This window comes from Humulus lupulus, chromosome 4, assembly GCF_963169125.1.
Source record: "Humulus lupulus chromosome 4, drHumLupu1.1, whole genome shotgun sequence".
Classification (NCBI taxonomy): domain Eukaryota; kingdom Viridiplantae; phylum Streptophyta; class Magnoliopsida; order Rosales; family Cannabaceae; genus Humulus; species Humulus lupulus.
The window spans coordinates 126,674,318-126,689,317 of record NC_084796.1 but is presented as its reverse complement, the minus strand read 5'-3'; the positions used below and the strand labels follow the sequence as shown (position 1 = coordinate 126,689,317).

The window sequence follows — 15,000 nt, the reverse complement described above, 5'->3', positions numbered from 1 at the left end:
ACAGCTGTAGATATCAGTATTTTGAGAATACGCCTTCAAGACCAATGGTTAACGATGGCTCTGATGGGTGGTTTTGCTAGAATAGGGAATAATGAGATCACTGTTTTAGTAAATGATGCGGAGAAGGGTAGTGACATTGATCCACAAGAAGCTCAGCAAACTCTTGAAATAGCGGAAGTTAACTTGAGTAAAGCTGAAGGCAAGAGACAAACAATTGAGGCAAATCTAGCTCTCAGACGAGCTAGGTCACGAGCAGAGGCTATCAATATGATGTCGTAACTAGTTAGTGTGTCCGAATAAACAAAATAAGGTGTATAAACAGAAGTTCTGTTTATACACCTTACTTTTGCTTATGACGATTCAAATTAAAATCGAATAAGAATCAAATCCAATATCAAATCCAATAAAAATAAAGTAGAATCAAATTCTAATGCAATGAACTAATTTGAAATTAGAAAATTCAATAGAGTAGGATAAAAAATATACAAAATCAATAAAAGCGAATGAGTATAAAATCTCATTATATACAAGTGACGTTGCTATCTAATAAGTTCTACCTACTATTGGATTTGAACCAATGACTCCCGCCGTATGAAAGCAATACTCTAACCACTGAGTTAAGTAGGTCTTTCATCCTCATAAAACAAAATAAAAACAAAAGGGGACCTATCCCATCGATGGATTATAAATTGAATATTACTTATAAGCAATACCAATCAAAGAGCTATCTTGACAAGAAATTATCTACATGATAAAATATGTATCACAAGCATAAGGGCTATAGCTCAGTTGGTAGAGCACCTCGTTTACACGCGCGCCAATGTTTTTCAGAGGAGTCCATCGTGTAATTAAAAGATTTGATCTTATTGAGCAATGGATGTCTTACTCTATGCTTTTGGGAAACAAAAGAAGAGAACAATAGCCTTACAAATGGTTTGGTCCGATTTGGGCGCCTAAACAGATGCCAAGACAGAACCCATCATTGATTTGCGATACTGATAAGGTGAATATTATATTTATTCAATGCTAAGCCTAATGAGTATAAGGACCTCAACAAAATTATCTTTTCGTTCTATCTTATGAACTTTAAGGTGTATAAAGTTTCATATTTGATTCAAGCAGAGGGATAGAAACTCCATTTAACTTAAGTTGATCTATAGGCCAAAAGCAGATCTACGTCAGGATAATCCTTCTTTGAAACACTTTGGTAGTGCTCCTAGATTGGAATGCACATAATGAATCAGAGCACGTGGAGCCATCTTTTATTTTCTTTTTATTTTTCTATCAAAAAAAATATGGTAGACTAACCGATATTTATATCGGTTAACGAAAGAGCCTAATGCAAAAAAAAAACATGTTGGGTCTTTGAAACAGTTCAAATCATTTTGATAATAAAAAGTTTGGTCTGTTTTACCGAGAAGGTCTATGGTTCGAGTCCGTATAGCCCTATAAAATAGAATATTTGTAATATATACAATTATTTTATCTCGAGATAATATTGAAAGATAAGATTGAATCTATTCTATCTTATCTAATCTAAATACGCTAAAAATTAGAAAAAAAAAATCAATTTGTAAATCCTTTATTTAATATTTAATTCTTTAGAGATAATCTGAAAAGTAGCGAATTTGTATAATATATACTTCGATTTATTCTATTTATTTTCTTTTTATATCAATAGAAAATAAAAATAAAATTGAAGTAAATGGAATAGAAATGAAATTCTAGTGGATATAGAGAATCTTGAAACAAAACATATACCGCAACAAACAACCGAAATTAAGCGATTCGATCAAAATGAATGGTTATTTTGACTAAACAGTTATGGATGACTTGACAATTAAGTCCAATTTGGATTGACTAATCTGGTATATTTTCCACATTAATGGGAGTACGTCTATGTTTCTGCTTTACGAATATGATATTTTCTGGGCATTTATGATAATATCAAGTGTTATTCCTATTTTGGCATTTCTAATTTCCGGAGTTTTAGCCCCAATTAGAAAAGGACCAGAAAAACTTTCTAGTTATGAATCGGGAGTAGAACCAATGGGGGATGCTTGGTTACAATTTCGAATCTGTTATTATATGTTTGCTCTAGTTTTTGTTGTTTTTGATGTTGAAACAGTTTTTCTTTATCCCTGGGCAATGAATTTCGATGTATTGGGGGTATCCAGATTTATAGAAGCTTTAATTTTCGTACTTATCCTAATTGTTAGTTCAATTTATGCATGGCGAAAAGGAGCATTGGAATGGTCTTAACTCTTGAATATTCATATGACAATAACAAAAATAAGATTGAGACATTTATGAATTCCATTATTGAGTTTCCCTTAGTTGATCGAACAACCCAAAATTCAGTCATTTCAACTACATCAAGCGACCTTTCAAATTGGTCAAGACTCTCCAGTTTATGGCCGCTTCTCTATGGTACCAGTTGTTGCTTTATTGAATTTGCTTCATTAATAGGTTCATGATTTGACTTTGATCGTTATGGACTGGTGCCAAGATCGAGTCCAAGACAGGCAAACCTAATTTTAACAGCGGGTACAGTAAAAATGAAAATGGCTCCTTCTTTAGTGAGATTATATGAACAAATGCCGGAACCAAAATATGTTATTGCTATGGGAGCCTGTAGAATAACAGGGGGGATGTTCAGTACTGATTCGTATAGTACTGTTCGGGGGGTCGATAAGCTAATTCTTGTGGATGTTTATTTGCCCGGATGTCCTCCTAAACCGGAGGCAGTTATAGATGCTATAACAAAACTTTGGAAGAAAATATCTCGAGAAATCTATGAAGATCGAATTCGATCTCAATAGGAGAATCGGTGTTTTACTACCAGCCACAAGTTTCGTGTTAGACGCAGTACTCATACTGCAAGTTATAATCAAGGATTACTGTACCAACCACCATCTACTTCAGAGATCCCGACTGAAAGATTTTTCAAATACAAAAGTTCAGTATCTTTCCACGAATTAGTGAATTAACGAAGATCTTTTTGTACAGAATAATAAACAGCGAATCAATCTTAAGAAATTTTATCGTACATGTGAAATATTTATTACTTAATAATACGTATATAAATAAAAAAACAAAAAATGCGGGAGAGAGAAAAAAGATGCAGGGTCGTTTGTCTGTTTGGTTAATCAAACATGGGCTAGTTCATAGATCTTTGGGTTTCGATTACCAAGGAATAGAGACTTTACAAATAAAGCCCGAGGATTGGCATTCCATTGCTGTCATTTTATATGTATATGGTTACAATTATCTACGTTCCCAATGTGCCTATGATGTAGCACCGGGCGGACTGTTAGCTAGTGTATATCATCTTACGAGAATAGAGTATGCTATAGATCAACCGGAAGAAGTATGCATAAACGTATTTGTTCCAAGGCAGAATCCTAGAATTCAGTCTGTTTTTTGGGTTTGGAAAAGCGCGGATTTTCAAGAAAGAGAATCTTATGATATGTTGGGAATCTATTATGATAATCATCCACGTCTGAAACGTATCTTCATGCCCGAAAGTTGGATAGGATGGCTTTTACGTAAGGATTATATTGCTCCTAATTTTTATGAAATACAAGATGCTCATTGAATAATCAGAAACTAATCTTCACTTTTCCAACTCTAGATATTCAAAGGGATGAAGTCTTTTTCACATATTATGGATAAGCTAAATAAAATGAATACAAAATAAAATAAAAAAAAGACAATACAGTTAGACAATTAGAGAGAATCATTACGAATTCCTATTTTGAAGATCCTTTTTGGGGATGAGTCGAGTCAATAGGATGAAACTAAACGAGTTCATAATGTCGAACTATAATATAACTATGTACCGCGCACATCATTTAGGTGGGCTCCGGAAAGTCGCATAGGACGAAATGAAGAATTAGAATAGTAAAAAAAAATAGAAATAAATGAAAGGGGATTAAATTCTATTTATACTATTTCTGAGATGAATCTTCGCTATTCGCACCCTTCAACTCCCCTAGACTAGACTTTTAGGTCTTTCAACCAAAAAATTTCCCTTTTTTTGATCTATGAAGTATTAACATTTTCTTTTCGTTTACATATTATACTTTATATACATTTTATATATTATACATATACTCTTTACTCATCTTTTACTATTCTAAAAAAAAATAGGGTACATCTCCAGATACTTAAGATGGATAAATATGTATCATGATTTATACTATGTATAGAATCTGTATGTGGACCTATATTAATTAATTTCTAGAATAGATAATCATACAAATCGCTCATGTGCCAGGAACCAGATTTGAACTGGTGACACGAGGATTTTCAGTCCTCTGCTCTACCAACTGAGCTATCCCAACCATTCATAATGCATCATCATCATTTTACTAGAGGACTTGGACTATGTCAATTAAAAAGACGAAAGGGGGATTACATTGTTAATTATTCAAATTGCACACTGGGATTCCTTATGTTCATTTGTAGGTCTTTCATATATATCACAAGGCTTGTGATAATAAAAAAAAGGCCGTTCAGGTCCGGTTGTAGAGTTATAATGAACGAGAAACATAACAAATTAGAAATCGCTAACGGAATGAGAGGATAAATAATTAGGGAATCTTTTGGCCTTTTTGGGGATAGAGGGACTTGAACCCTCACGATTTTTAAAGTCGACGGATTTTCCTCTTACTATAAATTTCATTGCTGTCGATATTGACATGTGGAATGGGACTCTATCTTTATTCTCGTCCGATTAATCAAGTCTTCAAAAAATCTATCAGATTTTGATGGAGTAAATGATTTGATTAATGAATATTCGATTCATTTTTCATGAAAATTCAAAGAAATACGGATTCGGGTTGTCATTAATCATTTGGAGATGGTATTTTAGTACGTATATACGTTTCTTCTTTATCCTTTCTGGAGTTTCGATGAAAGGATTCCATTATTAACGCAACGCAGCCAACTCCATTTGTTAGAACAGCTTCCATTGAGTCTCTGCACCTATCCCCTTTATTATTGCTTTCTGAATCCTTGTTTGTTTTCAGAAAACCGAATTTGGCTCAGGATTGCCCATTTTTTTGAATTCCAGGGTTTCTCTGAATTTGAAAGTTATCACTTTGTAGGTTTCCATACCAAGGCTCAATCCAATTAAGTCTGTAGCGTCTACCAATTTCGCCATATCCCCCTTTTTGTTTGTGATTCGGATCTAATTACGATACCATTTTCCTTTTTCTTTCATTTAGCTTATGAAAGAACTCTTGAATTCATTAGATAGTGGTTCGCATAGTGAAAATTGTTTCCTTCTATTTTGTTTTCTTGTCTATCTTCTTTCATCTCTCTTGGAACCTCATATTTGGTTCAATAAGAAAAGATTATATTCTGTCTGTATCCATAATTCAAAATAGATGGATACATACCACATATATATAGTATATATAATACTATCTTATAGATTATATTATACATATAATAGTATTTCATATAAGATAGTATTATTACACCTATATTATACTTAGACATATATTTGCCTATTTATAGCATATTTGGCATGCAATTTTGAATACTTGAACGGTCGATTCTTTATTCTTTTGTTTTCGTATTAGCTCTTATCTTTATTATTATGTATTAATATTCAATTATTCTATTAAGAAAATTAGAATTTAATAAGTTATACTTAGGAAAATCAACTAGGAAAAAAAAAAGAAGTTTGAATTTCAAATGTCATTTGAATAAAAAAAAACTTACTATCTAAATATTAGAAGAGTTAAGAATGAACAGTTAATAGCTAAGATCCCAGTAGTTTACTAAAGTCCTATGTGTATTCCAATTATGTTATACGATCCCGCTTAGCTCAGAGGTTAGAGCATCGCATTTGTAATGCGATGGTCATCGGTTCGACTCCGATAGCTAGCTTTTCTCCATATGTTTGATTTTTCTTTTTTACATAGTTTTTACTTTACATAGTTGGTAATGTGAAATCAAAGAAATTGAAAAGGCTTATTCCTCTTTTAAAAAAAGGTACTCATCTTCATCTATTAGCTCATAAGGACTTCCAATTATTTAAAATAATAGAATAGGAGGAGTTCGATTTATGTAGACCAAATCAATTAACAAAAGAACTTTCATTTTTTATTTTTATAGATTTTATAAATTCTATATTATATATAGATAATAATATAGAATATTAAGTTAAGGCCGGGATATTGATTACCATTCATCCAATTATTCTTTTGAATTACATATAGATAGGTTTATGAAATTTTATAAGGAGTCTTTATGTCGCGTTACAGAGGGCCTCGTTTCAAAAAAATACGTCGTCTGGGGGCTTTACCGGGATTAACTAGTAAAAAGCCTGGAGCTGTCAGTGATCTTCGAAACCAATTACGCCCCGGTAAAAAATCTCAATATCGTATTCGTTTAGAAGAAAAACAAAAATTGCGCTTTCATTATGGTCTTACAGAAGAACAATTACTTAAATACGTCCATATCGCCAGAAAAGCAAAAGGGTCAACAGGTCAGGTTTTACTACAATTACTTGAAATGCGGTTAGATAACATCCTTTTTAGATTAGGTATGGCTTCGACTATTTCTCAATCCTGCCGATTTGTTAACCATAGACATATTTTAGTTAATAATCGTATGGTAGATATACCAAGTTATCGCTGCAAACCCCGAGATATTATTACAGTGAGAGATGAACAAAAAAAATCTAAGTCTCTGGTTCAAAATTATCTTGATTCATTTGTCCGTGAGGAATTGCCAAAACATTTGACTCTTCACCCATTCCAATATCAAGGATCGGTCAATCAAATAATAGATAGTAAATGGGTCGATTTGAAAATAAATGAATTGCTTGTTGTCGAATATTATTCTCGTCAGACTTAAACCTAACTAGGGGGATTTTCATTCCTTGTCCATTACTTTCCAGTATTTTCCATACCACATCAAAGAAAGGTCTAACTGTTGGAATAATGGCGTCCATTGTTATTTGATTTGATATATTGCGGTCAATAACATCGGTGAATTGGGTGAAGGATACGGAAAGAGAGGGATTCGAACCCTCGGTAAACAAAAGCCTACATAGCAGTTCCAATGCTACGCCTTGAACCACTCGGCCATCTCTCCTACATAATGATTATGGTTTATAAATCGAGTAAATAGTGATTCATTCTTATTTTATTATTGGATAGGTGTATACACTCCATTTTTACTATAAAAAGAGAAAAACTTTGCCAAACCTTTATTCGAGGATGGGGGGGATAATTTTTTTGTGAAAAACTGTTCAAAACAATAAATAAAGGTATCTATTCATGTTTACAAAAACGGCATTCCCGACCTTTTTTCGAATATTTATATCGGATTAAATCACTAAATTGGAAACGAATGCACCGATTGATCTAGTTTTTTATACTATGTTTAATGGCTACCTTTAGATCATGATTCTATTTAGTTTAAACTATTATTCTATTTTCATAAAAATTCTCAAATTCCTTTCCAATTTTATACAATTTTAGATCTTTCAACAAGAAACCCTTACCCCATAGATTTATTCAAAATTCATGAAAGGCCCCAAGAATTTTTAGATTTAATTGTCTAGCGTATACCGTTATACACACAATACAAAACGGGCTGTTTTTCTATTTTCATTTGGATGAAATCTAATCTGCTTCAAATATTTCTTAGTTTTTATTGATTCCTGTCAAAAGGAATTAATTTGAGTAAATGTTTCATTTTAATGAGTCTGTTTTTATGTTATTTCGTACTGTAAAATGCCTTTGTTTGTGGGATTTTTTATTTTTTCACGAACGGTAATTAAAAGAAAGTATAGAATGAATTTTTGCCTATGTCTAGATCTCGAATAAATGGAAATTTTATTGATAAGACCTTTTCAATTGTAGCCAATATCTTATTACGAATAATTCCGACAACTTCGGGCAAGAAAGAGGCATTCGCCTATTATCGAGATGGTGCGATTTGATTATTATTTTATTTATTGAATTTAGTTATTTATTTTAGTTATTTATATCTTTTATTTTCTTATTCTTAGGATAAAGACGCATTATTATTATTTGGGATAGAAAGAAAAAAATTAGTAAAAAAAATCTACGCTTGTTGAAGGTGAAGTTTTGTAAATAAAACAAGCCCTTCTGTCGTGTATCCCCGATTAATGCAGCCTCAAATGCTTCAATCGTCGATTCTAGAGTATTGAGCGAAAGGTTAAGACCTATGGGTTAGGTCAAACCTACTCCCCTAGTACCAATAGGAGGCATAGAGGAAGAGGCACTACTACTAGGAATCAACAACACGAAAACTTTGTTATAAATTATCCCTTTCCTTATTAAGATCGGGGCAAACAAGAATGGTTGGGACAACAAACATCCATCTCGTTCATGTTTTGGATACCCGTATAATCATCTAAGACTGTTGAAGTGACTAATTCCTTAAAATTAAGAGGCGGTTAAGACAAAGAAATTGCTGGAGTCACCCTTTTTTTATCTAGTACTAACATACTTGATGTTAAGGAAAGATCTTTTCCAAGAAGGTTGGCTAGAGATTTCTTGTAAAAACACCAGCCCCGCTCAGTTTATAATGAGGATATTTCCATTTTTTTGACTCCATGTATTATTTTTATTATGTACATAAAGGAGGAGCCGTATGAGATGAAAATCTCATGTACGGTTCTGAAACGGAGATTTGTTGAATCGAATGACGATCGTAACAGATGTCGGCTCAATCCGAAGGAAATTATGCAGAAGCTTTACAGAATTATTATGAAGCTATGCGACGAGAAATTGATCCCTATGATCGAAGTTATATACTCTATAACATAGGCCTTATCCACACAAGAAATGGAGAACATATGAAAGCTTTGGAATATTATTTTCGTGCCCTAGAGCGAAATCCATTCTTACCACAAGCTTTTAATAATATGGCCGTGATCTGTCATTACGTGCGACTATCTCCACTATAGAAATAAAAAGCAAAAAGAAAAAAAGAGCGAATCTGTTAATAAATACTTGAAAAAAAATTGGTTTTCTACATATGTATCGTCTAAAACAACGATTTTTATCAGCTGTAGCAAAGAAATAAACTTCATAGAATTTGAAAAATGAATCTGAAGAAATAGGTATGCCTAGATACTTTATTCTATGGATAAGGGATCTAATTGATAGAGGAAGCACCGTAAAGATCAATTGGCGAGGTTTTGGGCCGATACAATAAGAACTGCTTATTTATGTCATGATATGACATAAAAGTTAGGAATCAACTTATGTAATAGAGTGGATCCCCTAAGGTATTGAGCAGCGGTGTAGGATCAGATCCCAAAGATAGTAAGCCTTTTCCTTCTTATAATTTTCTAAATTATAAAGGAAAGTCTTTTTCAAGGATTCTATATAAATTTATATATGAAACTGGGATAGTTACCTTTTTATAAAACTCTAATGATAGTGGAAATGCCTATACTTTATGAAGGTGGGAGAAAAGAGAAAACTGATTAAATTATTAACTAAATTAGTAAGCAAAATTCAAGTTTGAAACTCATAACCTCTTTCTTTTGGTTAACTCTAGAAAAAATGGGATAAATCCATGAAAAATCCCATTCACTTTGATAGAGGGACACCAAAAGAACTTGACTGCTGAGCCGTATGAGGTCGGAAACTCTCAAGTACGGTTCTAAGGGAAGGAATTTATCCGCCTATTCCGACCGGGGAGAACAAGCCATTCGGCAAGGAGATTCAGAAATTGCGAAGGCTTGGTTCGACCAAGCTACCGAATATTGGAAACAAGCACTAGCACTTACTCCTGGTAATTATATTGAAGCGTAGAATTGGTTGAAGATTACAAGGCGTTTCGAATAAGAACACTTTTTTATTATTATAACTAAATAGAATATTATTTAGTTTCGGATTTTTTTTCTATTTGTTATAATCATATATTTGTTATAATTAATTGATTGTTGTCTCTATCAGTCAAATAAAAGGATCATTTCTATGGGAAGAACCAATCACAAAATTTCATTATATCCCTTCTAAAATCGTTCTATTTCGTCTGATATTTTGTAGGGATAAACGATATACAGATAAAATAGAGAATATATATTCTTTTCTGCTATTAAAACTAATAAAAAATAAAAGAGACCTCCGAATGACTAAATAGCAATACTGGGATGTCTCTTAGTAAAACATAAAGTAGCTACCTGTAGGAACTTCGAATTGAGATATGAATACACTAGGTTACCCAAAAAGAAATTGGCATCAATTCAAAACCCAGAATAAAGTTTTATAAGATTAAAAAGGTCCGTTAAGTGCCTCACGACTATGTCATAATAGATCCGAACACTTGCCCCGGATCGACTTCCAGATCATAATTGCTCTAGTGAATAACTAAAGAAAATAGATAGATGGGAGATAGAAGATAAAAAACAACGTCTAAATATCTTTCAGAAGTTCACTAATTACTTAACTATTGGCGGGTATCTTTGTATGTGTTGTCCGGAAAGAGGAGGACTCAATGATTATTCGTTCGCCGGAACCAGAAGTTAAAATTTTGGTAGATAGGGATCCCATAAAAAATTCTTTCGAGGAATGGGTCAGACAGGGTCATTTCTCAAGAACAATAGCTAAGGGGCCTAATACTACCACTTGGATCTGGAACCTACACGCTGATGCTCACGATTTTGATAGCCATACCAGTGATTTTGAGGAGATCTCTCGAAAAGTATTTAGTGCCCATTTCGGTCAACTCTCCATCATTTTTCTTTGGCTGAGTGGTATGTATTTCCACAGTGCTCGTTTTTCCAATTATGAAGCATGGCTAAGCGATCCTACTCACATTGGACCTAGCGCTCAGGTAGTTTGGCCGATAGTGGGTCAAGAAATATTGAATGGTGATGTAGGCGGGGGTTTCCGAGGAATACAAATAACCTCTGGTTTTTTTCAGCTTTGGCGAGCATCTGGAATAACTAGTGAATTACAACTCTATTGTACTGCAATTGGAGCATTGGTTTTTGCATCCTTAATGCTTTTTTCCGGTTGGTTCCATTATCACAAAGCTACTCCAAAATTTGCTTGGTTCCAAGATGTAGAATCTATGTTGAATCACCATTTAGCAGGACTACTTGGACTTGGGTCTCTTTCTTGGGCGGGACATCAAGTACATGTATCTTTACCGATTAATCAATTTCTAAATGCTGGGATAGATCCTAAAGAGATTCCACTTCCTCATGAATTTATCTTGAATCGTGATCTTTTGGCTCAACTTTATCCCAGTTTTGCTGAGGGAGCAACCCCGTTTTTTGTAACGTCCTACGTTTTTGGGTACATTTAAACGACTCGGGTTGGGATTTTCCCCCGGGTTAAGAATATTATTTTAAATAATATTATATTTTGTTTGGAAGTATTCCATGAGTTATTGCTAGCCAAAATGTGAATTTTATGATTTTAAAAGTCAAGATAAGACTTTTGGTCCTGGACCGACACAAAAACCCTGATCGGGTAAAAATCTCGAAAAATAAAATGAAAAATCATGACAATTATATTTTGGGCATAAAATACATTCATAAAAGTTAAAGTTTGGTCAAAAATAATAAACCTAAAAGAAAATGGAAATTTTAAGGCATTTTGTGTTAAATGCCTAATTTTGCCGAAATGTGGAATTTTATTCCATGAATGGACCTTAGGTTAAATTTTATTATGTGATTAATTAAATTTAAATGTGAGAGACATTAAATTTAATTAATCAATGTTAAGTTTGGTGATTAAAACTTAATAAGAGTGAAAAAAGGTGTCAAAAGCCAATTTGGACTTTTCTTCTTATGAAACCTTTATTAACCTTTATAAAAAAAAATAAAAAAAAAAATTTAATGATCACATATATGGCAAAGAGTGGCCGGCCATGTTCTATTTTAGAGTGGTGTGAACCCAATTTTATAAAGTTTAACTCCCATTTTAATTAAGAAGTCAAGTGGGCAAGTGGGTAGAAAAGCACTCTCAAGTGTTTTGTGATATTTTGAAGAGTTGTGTGAGCCATTCTAACCCCCAAATCCGACCACTCTCCCTCCCTCATTCACTCTCATCTGATTTTTGAGGACTCTCTCAAGTGTTCTCTCCATTTTCAACCCCAAGAACACCAAAGAAACTTGGAAGCTAAGTCTTGGTCTAGGAAGGGTTTTCCCTAAGGTAAAGTTTCACTAATCTAGGTTTTTGTAAAGTTTTAAGCATAGAGTTTCAAATAGCTAATTAACTATGTTGTTGGGGGAAGTTGGTTAGGGTTTTTGAAAGGTTTTGGAGGAGCCAAAGCTAATAGGAAGGTCCAAACCTTAAGCAAGAACACCAAAGAGGTAAAAAGTTTACTTTTGATGATTTTGTTGTAGGGTTTTTAGTTTTAAGCATTATTTTGTATATTTAATGCTTAAAGTTTCTTGTTGGTGATGTAATAAGGTTATGGTAGTTGTTTAATAATTTTTATGATGCATGTGTATTGATTTTTGAAAATGGGAACCAAAACCCCCAAGGGTTTTGTAGGATACCCTAAAACAAAACATGTTTTAAGCTGTGACTTCCAAGGGGTCAAGCAGCCACTGTATATTGGTTTTGTAAAATTAAATTGTACTGTGATGTTGTTGAGATTGAGTATATAAAATTGAGCTTTTGAAACACTAAAAAATGTTTAGAAATGAGTAAGTTATGCTATTTCAAAGTTTAGGTAAAAAACAGTTTTTTCGTATTCTTATTTTCGGAACCAAGTTTGGACAGCCACTGTATAGGGAAAATGAACCCAGTTTTATCTAAAATTTTGTGGACATATTTCTGGCATAACCTATTAGTCCACTGTAAAATTTTGTAAGAAAATATTAAACGGTTTGAAAGTTATTAACTGTCAAAGTTTGGAAAAAATAAGGACTTGAAAATAAGGTCATTTTTACCTCATTGTTGGAAAATGATTTCACCAATAAAAAATGCTCATTTTGACCTAAGATTTTACGAAGACCTAAATGGCATAACAAAAATGGAATTGGGAAATTTTGGTAACAATTGGGTAAGTAAATTTCAAGTTATGAACTAACGAAGTATGTAGTTAAAAATGTGAAAAATAGGCTTTTTACACTTAGTGTAAAAATGAGATTTTGGAACATAAGGTAAAAAGTAAAATTTTGCTTATTTCAAGATATAAATTGGTAAGTCTTGAAACCATATCTTCACTAAAATTACCCATTTGAGTTTAAATGAATTATTTTTATTGAAGAGTTTTTATTCTTTCTAAAAATAAGAGATTTAATTTATTAATAGTTAATAAATTAAAAGAGGGTTTAAAACCCTATATTTTGAGAAAATAATTAAATGAATTATTTTTCTAGTAAGTAAAAATTGATTAATTGCTTTTGGAAAATTAATTAGTCAAGATGAGAAATTTATAACGGTTTTCCTAATTAAGACAAATTAGGCAATTTTCTTAAAACGGTTTTTAGATATTAAAACCTTAAGAAAAATAAAAGGGAAAAATTAAGAGTTTATTTTCATTAAAAATAATTAAGGAATTTATTAGTATTTTCTGGATATAATACCGGCTAAAATCTTACATATTTTAAGCGACTAGTCGAAAGTGCGGGTTAATAGCGATATCTTGAAAGAATAAGATTTTTAGCGGATTGTGGGAAAATACCATTGTGATACCCGAGCCTAGGTATCGAGACCTTAGGATAGGCCTCCCCGAGACTTAGGGTTTAGTCTCGAATATTTTTATGACTTTCCTTAATAGGTTTAATACCAAATAAGGATTTTAAATCCTTACAAATGACTTTTATTAAAATGACCAAACTGCCCAAAATAATAATAATGAATTATGAGTGCCATAATTAATCCGAGTATACTATATGGATAACTACAGTATTGGCTAAGCGTAACTGGACTGAACGTTGGAGGGTGAAAACTTGCTGAGCGCTAAGGACTCCAAGTAAGTCAACTTATATTGTATGGCTGCAACATGAAATGATTATTGTCTTGTATGTTAGTATAGGGATACATGCACATATATAGGCTGTCATAGAAAGTTGCTTAGAGACGTTAGTCTAGTGAGTGCTGATTTAGAAAATATGAACGGTAGAAGTCCGTCATATCCTAGAGGGTTGATCCCCGTCACACTGCTTGATTTTATTTATGTCCGGTTCATTACCGCGACGAGTGGCCATGAGATGAGGATAAGCTGGTTAAACCTAGGGGCGCCAAGATAAATGGGACCTAGGGGCCCTCATGCTTACTTAATCATTGGATGGTTAGAATCCGAGCAATTGCTCTGATAAGTTATTCTCGGATAGCAGCCGTGAATATTGGCCATTCAGTGAGAGTGCCTAGAGATACTAGGGGTTGCCAAGATTGAGTGAGGCTGAACACCCTAGGGGCAACTGCTCACCAGCACCACTGATTAACATAGAAGTCTCTGTAAAACCGTGTAAATTGGATTACACTCTTGAATAAGTAGCGATGCCCTAGGTAACACGATAGTTACCCTTGATGAGAATATTTATTGGCTAGATCTTAGTTTGGAGACTCGGTTCTCTTTTACAGATTAGCAATTATGTTGGAGGGCACGTACGCCTAAATTGTTGGAAATTGTCGAGCGTTGGTCTCGAATTATATGGTGATATAATATATCTACTTGCTCTGGGATTTTCTGAGTGCAGGTATATAATTGTTGATAAGATATAGTTGTGATATAATATATCTGCTTGCTCTGGGATTTTCTGAGAGCAGGGATATAATTGTTGATAAGATATAGTTGTGATATAATATATCTGCTTGTTCTGGGATTTTCTGAGTGCAGGATTTTTATCTAGATATGAATTAATTTATCCTTGGTTATCAGGCATGACCATAAGTTTGCCAGGACGCTTTAGCGTTCTTGAAATTGATTGTGTAGGGTCCGGATCCCTATTTCTCTACCTGCTTTGTTTGGAAATTGATCTTACTAAGCGTTTTCGCTTACCTAGTTGTTTCATGTTGTAGGTAAGGGCAA

At 33.2% G+C, this 15,000-nt stretch overlaps 2 protein-coding genes, 1 long non-coding RNA gene, 2 other non-coding genes and 1 pseudogene across 5 annotated transcripts; 4 read left to right on the top strand and 2 right to left on the bottom strand.

The window, feature by feature from the left end:
• The first annotated feature begins 2,282 nt into the window (after window positions 1-2,282).
• On the top strand, window positions 2,283-3,598 carry LOC133830798 (NAD(P)H-quinone oxidoreductase subunit J, chloroplastic). The gene has a single exon (XM_062260870.1). It carries the CDS (start codon window positions 3,122-3,124, stop codon window positions 3,596-3,598), a length of 477 nt encoding a protein of 158 aa, XP_062116854.1. The 5' UTR covers window positions 2,283-3,121.
• Window positions 3,599-4,273: 675 nt separating this feature from the next.
• On the bottom strand, window positions 4,274-4,346 carry TRNAF-GAA (transfer RNA phenylalanine (anticodon GAA)). The gene has a single exon. It is a non-coding gene; the product is annotated as a tRNA-Phe (tRNA).
• A 986-nt stretch (window positions 4,347-5,332) lies between these two features.
• On the top strand, window positions 5,333-6,926 carry LOC133830794 (small ribosomal subunit protein uS4c). The gene has a single exon (XM_062260869.1). The coding sequence runs from the start codon at window positions 6,265-6,267 to the stop codon at window positions 6,871-6,873; it is 609 nt and encodes a 202-aa protein (XP_062116853.1). The 5' UTR covers window positions 5,333-6,264; the 3' UTR covers window positions 6,874-6,926.
• Window positions 6,927-7,026: 100 nt separating this feature from the next.
• On the bottom strand, window positions 7,027-7,113 carry TRNAS-GGA (transfer RNA serine (anticodon GGA)). The gene has a single exon. It is a non-coding gene; the product is annotated as a tRNA-Ser (tRNA).
• A 3,189-nt stretch (window positions 7,114-10,302) lies between these two features.
• The window catches only part of LOC133830793 (photosystem I P700 chlorophyll a apoprotein A1-like), a 6,979-nt pseudogene continuing 2,281 nt past the window's right edge, over window positions 10,303-15,000 (top strand).
• LOC133829161 (uncharacterized) lies at window positions 11,651-13,941 on the top strand. Its single transcript, XR_009891587.1, has 3 exons — window positions 11,651-12,167; window positions 12,250-12,328; window positions 13,876-13,941. It is a non-coding gene; the product is annotated as an uncharacterized LOC133829161 (long non-coding RNA).

Bases quoted from the DNA above. Each gene is read 5' to 3' on its own strand.
- LOC133830798 (XM_062260870.1), top strand. From the start codon at position 3,122: ATGCAGGGTCGTTTGTCTGTTTGGTTAATCAAACATGGGCTAGTTCAT.
- LOC133830794 (XM_062260869.1), top strand. From the start codon at position 6,265: ATGTCGCGTTACAGAGGGCCTCGTTTCAAAAAAATACGTCGTCTGGGG.